The 13,402-nt window shown below is 39.4% G+C and overlaps 1 protein-coding gene across 2 annotated transcripts in view; it reads left to right on the forward strand.

The window, feature by feature from the left end:
* Window positions 1–9,667: 9,667 nt before the first annotated feature.
* LOC116047662 (glypican-6-like) overlaps window positions 9,668–13,402 on the forward strand; it is a 113,063-nt gene continuing 109,328 nt past the window's right edge. For both annotated transcript variants that reach the window (XM_031296574.2, XM_031296585.2), the window contains exon 1: window positions 9,668–10,176. In XM_031296574.2, the coding sequence (XP_031152434.1) occupies window positions 10,026–10,176 (151 nt within the window). In that variant the 5' untranslated portion in view covers window positions 9,668–10,025. The remainder of the gene's footprint in view (window positions 10,177–13,402) is intronic.

Here is a 13,402-nt window from a genome sequence, read left to right on the forward strand (position 1 = left end):
CTACTTTTACCACTTACAGTACATGTCAACTGACACTTGAATTGCTTTCATCTCTTTCTCTTCAAATGACAATTCAGAAGCGTTCAGGACTTCACTCAACACTTAAACTTAAAGTGACACTTCAACTTCATTCAGTACTTACACTGAAACTGAAACTTATCAGAATCAGAATCAGAAAAGCTTTATTGCCTAGTACGTTTTTTACACATACAAGGAATTTGTATAGATGTTTATTATTTCAGCGCCTCTGTTTTAACTGCCATTTGAGCTTGAGTTTGTCTGCAACTTTAGCTGTTTCTGTGAGCACAGAATCGTTCAGAAATGTAGCCTTTTCAAATTCTGCTTAGAATTTTTCTTCTTAAAAAAAACCCCCATAATGTGCCATATGTTGTTGTGAGTAATGATAATGTTAAATAGGCTACCTCCTATATGATATCTTTTTGAATTTTAGACACATTGGTGGGTTAGAATAAGAATACATGACTTAAAACGTTACATGATTTTATTTGTGTGGCGTATTCCACCTCAAATTACAGACTTATTATGGTGGAGGGGTTTGTGAGCCTTTGTAGCCATTAAGTTGTTTTGAGCCTCATACTCAAAGGTACGGTGGCCGACAGGGGCAAACGCCCTACAACTTAAGAAAACACACGCAAATAGACAAAACACAAGCAAATTAAGAAAACAACTTCAATAATTTGACAACACATGTGCAGCATTCAGCAAACGCGCTGCAAATACACACGACACAACCAAATAGATAAGCACACTGCAAATATGAAACGATGCAAAAAGAAAAGCACACAAACCCCAAAAACAAATGCAACAGAGAAACGCTGCATCCAGATTACACAACGGAAGTTCTCTAGACCTCTAGAGGGAGCAACTAGTGGAACAGCTTGATTTTCGACCCCACGGGGAGAGAGAGAGAGAGAGAGAGAGAGAGTGTGAGAGAGTGTGAGAGAGTAACTGCATAGACTGTAAATATTAAGTCTATGTTTGAGATATGTTTTCTCTCGTTTGGTGGGTGTGTCTCGGCTCAGGTTCCAGGTGAGTCCGAAATTACTGAAGTAGGCTATAGGCCTCCTCAAGTGTAATATTGTGATTATACAACAACGGTTACCAACAAAATAAGTGATCAATCTGTATTCATATTGTGGAGCAATTCGCTCTTGAAATACAAAAAACAGACAGGATTTCTAGTCCCTCCCTGTTTAGTAAACCAGCCAATTTACCGTGGGATTTATCAAACTGAATAAATCCCGCTCGCACATATAAACACAAAACTGCTTTGCTAACTCCATCGTGTTGTAAGTAAGACATCTGCTGAAAAAGTTATTGTATTCATTAGCATGATCAGGGGCGTAGCACAAAATTCTGGGCCCTGTAGAAAGGCATTTTCTATGGGCCCTTCACCGCATCCGCAGCTATTCATTCTAGCATCTTTTTGGGCCCTCCTCACATGAGGGCCGTGGGTATTCAGTCCCCTTTTTCCCCCCAGTCCGACGCCCCTGAGCATGATTGCCGTACTGTTTAGTTCACAAACATCCAACACACCAAAGTACAAAGACATAGGGACCAGACGCAAGCTTTTATTTTGAAAAGCCGAAGTTCGGGGACTGCACCAGCCGGGAGGGCATGAGACGGGAGCATAGACTGTATATTATTAATATATTATGTTATTAATAATAATAATAATAATATGAATTTAATATACAGTCTATGGAGTTCTCCAGGCTGCAGCCATACCCGACTCTAATAAAAAGGCAGAGCGCTCTCTTACAGACGTCTCTGCTGATTGAGTATCACCTGTGACCTGAGCCGAGACACACCCACCAAACGAGAGAAAACATATCTCAAACATAGATTAATATTTACAGTCTATGCAGTTGCTCTCTCTCTCTCTCTCTCTCTCTCTCTCTCTCTCTCTCACTCTCTCTCTCCCCCCGTGGGGTTGAAAATCAAGCTGTTCCACTAGCTGCTCCCTCTAGAGGTCTGGAGAACTTCCGTTGTGTAATCTGGATGCAGCGTTTTTTTGTTGCATTTGTTTTCGGGGTTTGTGTGCTTTTCTTTTTGCATCGTTTCATATTTGCAGCGCGTTTATGTATTTGGCTGTGTTGTGTGTATTTGCAGCGCATTTGCTGAATGCTGCACATGTGTTGTCAAATTAATGAAGTTGTTTTCTTAATTTGCTTGTGTTTTGTCTATTTGCGTGTGTTTTCTTAAGTTGCAGGGCGTCTGCCCCTGTCAGCCACCGTACAAAGGACACCCATGGTGAAGTGGTCTCAGGTGTAGGCAACGGCAATTCAAGAGGAGCTCAACAAGCAATTTGATAAAACCTCACCTGTAGTAAAATCCACAGGTGCCCAGTCTCGATGCAGGCTTGGGAGTGGGTTCACACAGTGAAGGATTTAGCGGCCAGGTAACCCTTTGGGCTCAAGAACTGTGTAATTGTTTTGATTAGGCAACTTATTTAGCATCGGTGAAGCCAGTGTTTGTTTATTCCTTTCTCAGTAGGTCCTCTGCTGAAACATCTCTTTTCACTGGGAGTGGATAAAGAGTCCGTGTCCTCAGAGCAGTAGATGTTATTTCTCCCCACAGCTTACAGACTACTCATGCAAAAGCCTATTGTCAAATCTTAGATGTGTAGATGGGGACACAGTTGCCAAAGGTATAGCTTGATACAGGCTATTTCTCCCTAGGAGGCATTTCAATTGTTCAGTGCCAGAAAACACAACTAAAACAATAGACATCAAATAAGAATTGTTTAGAGGCTGATGGAAAAAAACACAAACACTACAACTTTTTCACATGCACTTATTTCCCAGTTTCTAAATGTTCAGAATCCCCAAGTGAGGGGTGGGTTGGTTTGGCAGGTTGAAAAGTTCACTGCATTAAATAGTTGAAATGATTTTTCTAGCTGAATGTTCAGAGGCTCTCAGTTCGAAGTAAGTTGGTTTGTGGTGAGTTTATTTCACTTGAAGAGCTTCAGAGCGAGAATATAAGATTTTTAAGAAGTATTCTTGTCCTCTTTATTGTATTTCAGAAGGGATGTTTAGGAGGTTTGTGCGGTTTATAGCTAGCCTGACAAGCCAGACCCACATAAAGATGTTTGGTCTGGGAACTCACCATTGACGGGGCTCAATCCGAGGGGCGGGATAAACGGTTGTCTTTCAAATTCTCTCTGCAGCAATAGGATAGCGCTACAACCAGGCAAAGCAACGAAGAAGGTAGCAAAGCTAGTTAATAGATTAAACTTTTGCCGTATCCGGGCGGCAAAACTCCGAACACATCTTCCTTTTTTAAGAATGATTTCAGTGCCGTTCTTTGTTCTTTTCTCAAAGAAAAGCTTAACTCCAAGTCTTCCAGAAGACCGCTGTTCCCAGCAGCAGCAGCCATAAGCCCGCCCACCGACTCTATACACGATGTGATTGGCCTGACTAGAGTTTGGTTTTTCCAGCTCGCAAGCCAACGAAGAGTGCCTAGACCCCTCTGGCTGCAAATTAAATTTGTTGCCGCTAGGGTGCGTCTAGATTTCTAGGCTAGTTTATAGCAATATACAAAAACTTTAGGTAGGAGGTTATTGATGTATATCATTGTTTATGAGTTGTTTATTGCTTAGCTCTCTCTTCTCTCTTTTTTTATCACTTATGAATCCAGGGTCATCTTAAGTTAATTAACAATACAATACTTCCACAATATTTTGATGTATTGTATCATGACAAAGGGAACTCTATGATATTTAATATACTGCAAGAGAGTCATCTACAATACAACATGAAATCTGTGTAGGAAAATACACCCCTGAAATGGCAAACAAAAATGTCAAAGCAGGAACCACATAATGCACAATAGTGCATTATGAAGTTCCAAGTTTTATGATATAAATGTAATTGATTATTTATTATTTTCTTAATGCAACCTGTATTTAACCAGGCTTTCTCTTGAGATAGATTATCTGTTTGATAGAAATGTCATATTTGCCTAGTATGAACAAGTATACCCTTCATGAAAAATGTCTTGAAATTGGTGGTAATACAATAGCAGCAGTTGTAGAAGAAGTTGATCTTGTGAGATTATTCCAAGGCCAGGGTGCATAGTATAAAAACGCAGTTTTGCTCAGTTCAGCATAGACTGTAGGTGCACTAATGTTTATTCTTTCAGATGATCTGGTATGATAACTGGTAGAAATAGGGGCTTTTCTACAGAAGTCCAAGATGGCTGTATGAACAGTCCTCCTTTCAGTGTTTTCAATGTGGTCAATCCATTTAAAATGTTTGAATTACAGTGATGAGTACATGATTCAACATCCAAAAACTGTAGAATGAATTAAAAAAATGGGTGAATGGTAGAAATGACCAATCCTGCACAAATAGTCAATGTGATACATGCAACAACAAACAACAAAAGGAGCACATATTTGTTTATTTAAATGTCAATGTGATCCAGTGATGAACTGACAAAGGGTTTAATGTCTGCAGGAAAGAAAGGAACACCTCTGCTTTAGTATCACAACAGAACATATAGCAATAATTATGTCTGTGTATTAGAAATCTTAGCAAAACATGTACAACAAATATTACAGTACAGATGTTTTTGTCCCATGCCGACTCTCTAGGTAATGAGAAAGACGTCATGTGCTTTCAGCTATTGTACAAAGTGATGTGTCTTTCTCTGGAAAACCATCCCTGCACATGCTCCTAATAACAGATTTATCTGAATATTTGTACAAACATAGCTACAAGATTGTAGCCTGCTATGGTAGCTCTATGAAGAATGTTTTATGAAGAAGCCATTATTCAGACTATGCATCATAGCATGAACCCAGGATCACTAATGCAACAGTCCTATATAAACATCTTAACTGGACTAATGCTTTGCTCGGATAACTGTTCTTAATTTTACCAGCATGTAAAGAAACCACTGGCCATTGAGGTAAATAATTGAGTATTGTTTGGGTTGTTTAGATTCATTGTTATTATTGATTAAATTATGCCTTTAATTTCAACAATAGCAATGACAAGGATTTAAAGGGAGTAAAGCTCAGAGGTACAACAGGTTTCAATAACTACCAAAAATGTCCCAAAATATTAGTAAACATTAAGGTTCAAGGCTAACTGACCAAACACAAATACATACTTCATGGTTACAGACTGAGAACAATTCAAGAACACTTACATAAACATAGTTTCAGGCACAGATGCCATAACTACTGAATGAATCACGTACTTAATAAGCAAGCAAGAAAGAAAGATGTCAAAGGGCAAAAAAGGCATAATCAATTTCAATACTTATTTGAATACAGAAAATCCTTGCACATCCCCACGACCGACCAACCTCGCCATTGGGCGATAGATAACAATCACAATATTGCACAATCACTTCTGCAACAACTGGACACCTAGAAGGGTGTGATTGTGAAGGTGTAATTGGTCTTTTGTCTGACTCATAAAAAACACCTTTCTTTGCAAACTTTCCAAACTATACTTGTTACCAGAGAGATAATTACATATCAGTTTTCTTTTCTTTCTTCTTGTTCTTCTTGTTCTTCTTCTTTTTTAACCTGAGACCATATTTATTGGACTTTTTGGGTAGTTGGTGAAACTAACCTATCAGCCGATCCGGTGGAGAGTTGAATCATATCACAAATGGGGTTGATGTGTGAAATGCGCAAACATATGATGAGCATGTGCTCACAAGGAAAACTGTAGCATTGTTAATTTCTTTACATGGGTTAAACAACCCTTGTTTACATTTTCTTGACAAGCAACCTCTTGTAGTCGTGCAAATAACTTTACTCTCAAACTAAAATGACAGAGATAGTCATATGTTGTTTAAACAGCATGCCATTTTTATAATAATAATAATAATAATAATAATAATAATAATAATAATAATAATAATAACTTGTATTAATATAGCGCCTTTCATGAAACCCAAGGACACTTTACAGAATTACAGTGGCTAAGCTAAGGGAGGTTGTTGGCTGTGGTGAACAGAGGGTGTTTCAGGAGTTTTTAAAAAAATGTCCAGGGATGTAGCATTTCGGAAATCTGCAGAAAGGGTGTTCCAGAGGGATGGGGCTGCAACACTAAAGGCTCTGTCTCAGAAGGTACAGAGTCTGGTGTGGGGTATGGAGAGCAGGCCAGTGTCTGAGGACCACAGGTTTCGGGGTGGGGTGTATGGATGGAGGAGGTCAGAGAGGTACAGTGGGGCCAGGGCATGGAGGGATTTGTAGGTGAGAAGGAGGATTTGGGAGCCAGTGAAGGTGGATGAGGGTTGGGGTGATGTGCTGCCAGGTCTCTGTGTGGGTGAGGACCCTGGCGGCAGAGTTTTGGACATACTGGAGCCTGTCTAGGGTTTTGCTGGGGACCCCAGACAGGACTCCATTGCAGTAGTCCAAACGGGAGGTAATAAAAGCATGAATGAGGGTTTCTGTCAGAAAGTAATGGCCGGAGTCTGGAGATGTTTTTAAGATGAAAAAAGGCAGATTTGGTGATAGATTTGATGTGAGTATGGAAAGAGAGGGTGGAGTCCTGGATTACACCAAGAACTCAACATGAGTTCTGATATTACAAGAGTAATATCAGATTGCAGAACAATACACTGTTTTCATTTCAACAAAGATGAAGGGACCATAGGGAAACGCTTACTTTATATATTGTCATATAGCCTTTAGTGCCCATACGTTGAGAGAGAGAGAGCTGTGTTCATATTGAGTACTTTCCACACATGAGATCAGACCACTTCCAGTCAGGTAGAACACTTTGACTATTCACATATTCAGTAATTTTCCTATGGCAGAAATCAGTTAGTTTTTATCTACATTCTCCATTTGCATTTTAAATCCCATCCAAAAACATAAAACCCCTCTGAGCTTTTTTGAGAAAAGAACACTTCTCCACTTTTAATATAAAACATGTTCCACTCATAACTGAGCTGGCCTCCTTCTTAACTGATCATGGGGTTATTTTGTTCTTATCAAGCCAACTGCACATGCACAATAACCTAGACAACTAATAAAACACAATACTTTTACATAGATCTTTGTAATACAAATATAAACATAATTACAAATTGAACTCAATTATTTATAGTCAATTTTGGCTCTTACAGGTTGACCTAAAAGGGACAACTTCAACATTGGTCTTGCAGCTAAGTGAAACACCATGCACACACATACTTGAATATAAAATACATTGAAATATTTATGTACTTAAACCCCTTACACAAGCTCATATAAAACAATGTACATATGCATAACTTATAACACATCCGACCATCATCACCCACCAATATTATGTGCGAGCATTTAACAGTGAGGGGTCTCCACTGCAGTGATCCATGCTGGATCAGGTGGATGACCAAAAGAATAAGGTTGCAAACACAAGCAGCCAAATAAGGACTCTCCACAGGTGATTGTTCTCACTCTGAGATATGGTGAAAAGGTTCCGCAATGGCACATGATCTCAAAGCTGCACTATTGCCTTTTCATATTAGTCATAGCTAAGATGAGGTGTTTTAGGTACCTGGTGAGGATGTGGCGCTCTCCAAGGTGCTGATTAAGCAGCTGTCAGTGAACTGAACCTGAACCTGAACCTATTGGATAATATGAGTTATTTCTCTTGGTTGCTTGAGTGTGTGTGCCTTTGCCTGATAATATGTTCTTCATAGTAGCTATTGATAAAGGTTGACAGTTTGGAGTATAATTATATCCTGTTTGAAGCTTTCTGCACTGTCAAGTGATCACCAAAGTTGGAGTTTAGTCATCTCAGTGGCTGCAGTGTTTATTGTTATGCCACGAAAATAAAACTAGATGTTTCAGTGCATCGTCAGTCTCCTTTAACTGCACTTCAGTTTGTGACTGACAATTTTTTTTTTACACCTTCCTTTGGAGGAGTGCTGGGTATGACCAGCTGGAAGGAGCCCCAAGATAACCTCAGAACACACACAGGAGAGACTAAATGTCTTTGACTGTTCCGGGAGTGCGTGGGAATCCCAAAAGAGCTGGAGTAAAAACATGTTTTGGCAAACGTAATGTATCTGAAAATAGAATATGCATACATTTTATTAATGGTGTGCACAGGCAGCACTGAAGGCAGCTCATATGCATGGACACATGCACACGCACACGCACGCGCACACGCACACGCACGCACACACACACACACACACACACACACACACACACACACACACACAAATACACACACACACACACACACACACACACACACACACACGCACATAAACATTTCCTGCAGCTTTAAAGTTCAGTTAGGCAACTTGACAGCTATCTTAACTGAGAATTTCCCATGAAATTAATTTTTCATTGTATTAAAAAAATTAATTTGGATGAAACCATCCCTTGAGTTTCAAAGTTTGATACGTTAATTAACTGCGACATGTCCAGGTCAAAATGTCTCACAAGAAAAGTAGAGCGCAGAATTCTTGAAGGGAGGATGGCTTAGACCACTGTCAGCATATGAGACTGCATTTGTACCTTAGATAACATAAACAATAGCATCACATGACCACACACACTCCAATCATCTGAGACAGAGATACATGGGAGTGTGCATTCTGATTCAAACTCTGTGTGGAAGTTTGACAAGGTTTCTGAATTTGATCCAAAGTTCACTCAACCAAAGTTCACAGAATCTCAACCAAAGTTCACAATGTCAACAATGTTGTTTTTGGCTCAGGAGAAGATACAAAACTGCTACTGTGGTCAACGGACATATCATGACATATTACAGCCTACCAAAAAGCATTTTTCAACATGGTTACTAAAATGACTGACTTTCCTAAAAGCAATGACTTCATAAAAGCAGTGGATTTGGATGTTTGATCCTAAATATTCCAGGGCTGTGTCACCTTCTGAAACGAGTCACTTTAATTCACCTTTCAAAATGTGGTATCCCATAGCAATAGGAACCCTACACAGTGATGGCAGTCATGTTAATCCACTGTTGATCTATCCTGGGATCAAGCTGTTCCGAAATCAATAAAGCCATGAAAGCTTGCCTTCTGGTCTTCATCACATCCTTTACATCCTCTAGTTAATACAGTTTGATACCGTGTGACTGGTGTTTCGCTTTGGTGTCAGATGAATGTGAAAAAAAAAAAAAACTGTGGTCATTTACATTTTCTGAACTGAGTCAAATCCCAACACTGGAACATAACCACATAGGACAAAAAAGGATGGCTGAGGTGAATAGGTGAATAAACGACATTTTACATTGCACAAATATATATGTTGTTCAAAAAACGCTGAAATATTATATTAAAAACAACTTAAATAGACCAATAAGGATTTAGAGATTTAGAGTAGTGACAAGTTGTTACCTTATTGCATTACTAATATTAAAAATATTACCTACCTACAGAGTTTTACAGATTCCCTGTAATAGTTAGAAGTCCATGTACAGCTGTATGTGTATTTTATGTGTAGCCTATTACAGTAAGTTCACAGACAGTTCACCCACCATCCTACCTATGTATTTTTTCTTATTTATTTATTTATTTATTTATTTATTTATAGGCCTACAACATCTCTGCTGGTAAGTGCCGACCTGCAGCCCCCCCCCCACTAAAGGGGATGAGGCTGGATTCCACTCCATATTTTGTGTCCCGCTTTGCCTCGCCGGTGAATCTGATGTGAACACAGAGCGCTCCTCTCCACACAGCATTTCCTCTTCAACAGAGCGACCAGGGGCTTCGTTTGCTCAGCAAAGTTGAGTCAACACGCCGGGAAACGCACTGCCTGGATTCATGTGGCACCTCCACACTCGCAGTCCTCTTTTTCTGCGGCGCCGGGGGACTTTTAATTATTATTGGCTGCACTAGAAACCCGTTTTGCTTTGGGAAATGTGTTGGTAGACACTAATAGCTGAGTTGCAACCATTAAACGCCCAGTCATTAAGTACCTGCGGATCTACTGCAGGGAGTTTCTTTTTTTTTTTTTTATCAGCAAGGATACGGCAGAGAACCTTAAACAAAAAGGATCTTCACAGAAGTGAACAATGCTCAGACTAGAGACCATCATTTGCACTTTTTCTGTGCTGTCTGTTGCAGCAAGAGCAGATTTTAAGGCACGGAACTGCAGCGATGTGAGGGAAGCTTGTATCGGGAAAGGCTTCAGCTTCGCACATGTTCCTCTTCAGGAGATCCCAGGTAAGGCTGGACGAAGTGCAACTCGTCAATTAGGAGCACGACCTGCCAAATACAGCATTATAGATAACCTCGGGAATAAACAGGCTCTTGTGTAATACACGCGTCTGTATTTAATGTTAGTTAAGCTCTGGAAGGAAAAGTTAAGAATCCCCAAATATCCCATTGCAACTCATTTATGATGCAAAGTCATTCCTACATTATTACTATAGGTCTTTGATTGGATGCTGCAGGGGTGTTATACAACCACCTGTCACTCTGTGAGTTGCAGCGAGTCTAACTGAAGTTTTAAACCGCACAATAGTCCTAGACTCCTAATTGACCTGATTGGATGGTGACAAACAGCTGGCGCAGCCTCCTGCATCAGTGAAGTTACAGGCCTGTTGTTATCAGAAAACCACTCATTTCAAACGCCTGAACCCAGCTCTCCGTTAATGTGAGCTCATTTACTGATTACATATTCATGCTGCGACAACTATATCCTATCAGCCAGAATCAATAGGCTACTGGATGTGTAAAGAGTCCCCCAGGCAGCCTAGGGTAAGATCTGTGTCCAGTAGAGGTCTGCGACTGTGCTAACAAAGCAGAGATAATGAATGATCAACTGTGCAGATTAACTCCTGTTCTGCGAAAATTAAGTGATAAGGTGAAATGGAACTGATGGTTCTTGCACTGCTTCAGTAGCAGTCCATAACCATGAGTCAACTACATAATTACAGCCACGACTACCCTTTGGAGCAGTTATTTCAAATACCTTACATAATGAATGTCACATTTAGTGTATTACATGCAGAGATGAATGATGCACGCAAATGATAGCCTAAAGGTTTAGTAATGTAGTAACATTTTTCGTAAACAATTTTCCAAATACATATTTTAGCTGCAAGTGGATATAAATACATTCTGTTTTAGCAGTTCAGATCATTTAATACAATGACTCATGAAACGTCTTAAACAATGTTTTACTGCAATAACATTTTGTATAATAATTCCTAAATAGTATTCTGTGATTTCACATGATCAGTGAATGCCATATACTTAGCACATTATGTCTGCATCTGAAGAAAAGTAATTAGGAATAAAAGGTTTTTTGTTTTGTTTTTACATTACCCCCAGCTGAGCTGTGGTGGTGGTGATGGCGCAGTGGATATGACATATTCCTTTGGTGTGGGAGACCCGGGTTCGATTCTCACTGCGATACATCAACCAATGTGTCCCTGAGCAAGACACTTAACCCCTAGATGCTCCACATATATAGCAATTCTAAGTCACTTTGGATAAAAGCGTCAGCTAAATGACATGTAATGTAATGTAAGGTCGTCATTGTTGGGGCCAATCATTCTCTCTATAAAGCAGGAAATCTGGCACAAATAAAAAGCTGCATATTTGATAACAGGCACACCTGTTCAGAGATGGGCTAAATAACCAACTGATTAAATCCTTTGGATCCATGTCCCTGACATCACAACTAATCTCCCAAATGAGTGAAATTTCAATCTCATCTCTGAACGTTGTCACACTGAATAAACGTCTTTTGATGTGGTCTTTGAATGAGTCATAACCTTACGTGTCTGCCGGAGAGACAACGCATTATCAACACCTCAGCAAATTCACACAGTGATGGGCATGCCCTTCAGACTCGTGACTTATTGCCTCTCACTCATGCAAACCATAATGGAGCTAAGTTATTTCTTAGATTAAGTAAAGGTGGAAATACCTTTTGTTTAAAAGTACAACATCTTCTGATCAAAAAGTAAAAATCAAAGATCAAAAGCAGGAGCAGAAATACATCTTCACCATTTAAACTCTGGAGATTATGTTGAGCTGATTAGAAATTTGATCTCATGGATGGTACTTTACTTTTCTGTACTATCTCCATTGAGTCTATTAAGAATAGAGTAGTTGCTTAGGTTTAGTAGTTTATTTTTGGATAAATCTGGCATTGCCTGCTTTGATTTATCATTTAAGTATGTACTTTCTCTGATTAAAGTGCACACATTCATAGTATAATTACTGTGTAGTTAAATGGTCTATAAAGGACAAAAAGAGAACACTCTATTGTTTTCATTTTGGGGGTTTTGCTGACAGATTGCAACATAAACACTGTACACACACATTTTTGTAGCCTTTATTCATCATTTTCATGTAGCAGGTTTGTAATATTATCTTTTTAGGAGCTGCCATGTGGCAGATGGAGAGCATCTTCAGTGACAAGATGACTTGGGAGTTGATATTCCAGTACTTGCAGATTAGTTGGTCCTCGTGGGACTCAGTGTAGCGGGGCTCTTAAAGCTTCCCGTATAGCTTATTGTTTCTGTCAGCCTTACAGCTGCCATCACACTCTATTCACTCTCTGATGATTTGGCAAAAACGTCAACCTTCATGTTACTGGTCCACCTCTATAAATGGCTGCTCTTTGCTGTTTGATTTCTTAAAATCTCTGTCGTTATCTGAGACTTCAACAGTAGTGACAGAGGGATGTGTGTGTGCTCCCACTGCTTTTGATGTAAGATGCCATTAGAGACCATGTTAGACATCAAATGAGATAGAATCCACTTCACATTTCTCTTATGAAGTTACATATATGCCACATTTTCTGACATACATTAACTGTTTAAAGTTAATCCTATTATACTGGTTAATTCGTAATCTCATTTATGTTAATGAATGCTATTAGTTTCCATTAAGAGCTATTTGCCTTTTTCAGATTTTACTGTTTTTGTTGTTGTTGTTGCCTATCACATTATGATCACATTGTATGTTGTTTTGCCCAATATAAAGCACTCATTACAAACATTAGAAATATAATAGAGAAATAACAGCAGGGTATTATTGCAGGAGTATTGCACTCAGTACCACTTAGACTGCTCAACCACTGCAACAATGTTTTTCACAAAGCTAAAAATGAAAAGCTTACAGTCCCATAGTTTTGGTGTTGTGTTTGGTCAAACAGAAGGAACCAGGTCAGGTGGAATGACAGCAGTGGAGTCAGTGTTATTGACAGAAATGTTGTTATGATCCAAAGCCTAAAGGCTCAGTTGGTACAGTAATTCCACAAGACTTAGGCGATGCTTCTGCCTGCTGACCAGGCCAGACTGGAGGCTGTCAACAGCTATGTGGTGAAGGTGTTTTAAGCGACGTGCGCATGGACTTGTGGATAGCTCTAAAAGTCTTTAAGTGTTTGCGCATCTAAAACAAGGATCTGGTTAAAGATCAGACCTGCACTCTG

Source organism: Sander lucioperca, chromosome 8 (assembly GCF_008315115.2).
Source record: "Sander lucioperca isolate FBNREF2018 chromosome 8, SLUC_FBN_1.2, whole genome shotgun sequence".
Classification (NCBI taxonomy): domain Eukaryota; kingdom Metazoa; phylum Chordata; class Actinopteri; order Perciformes; family Percidae; genus Sander; species Sander lucioperca.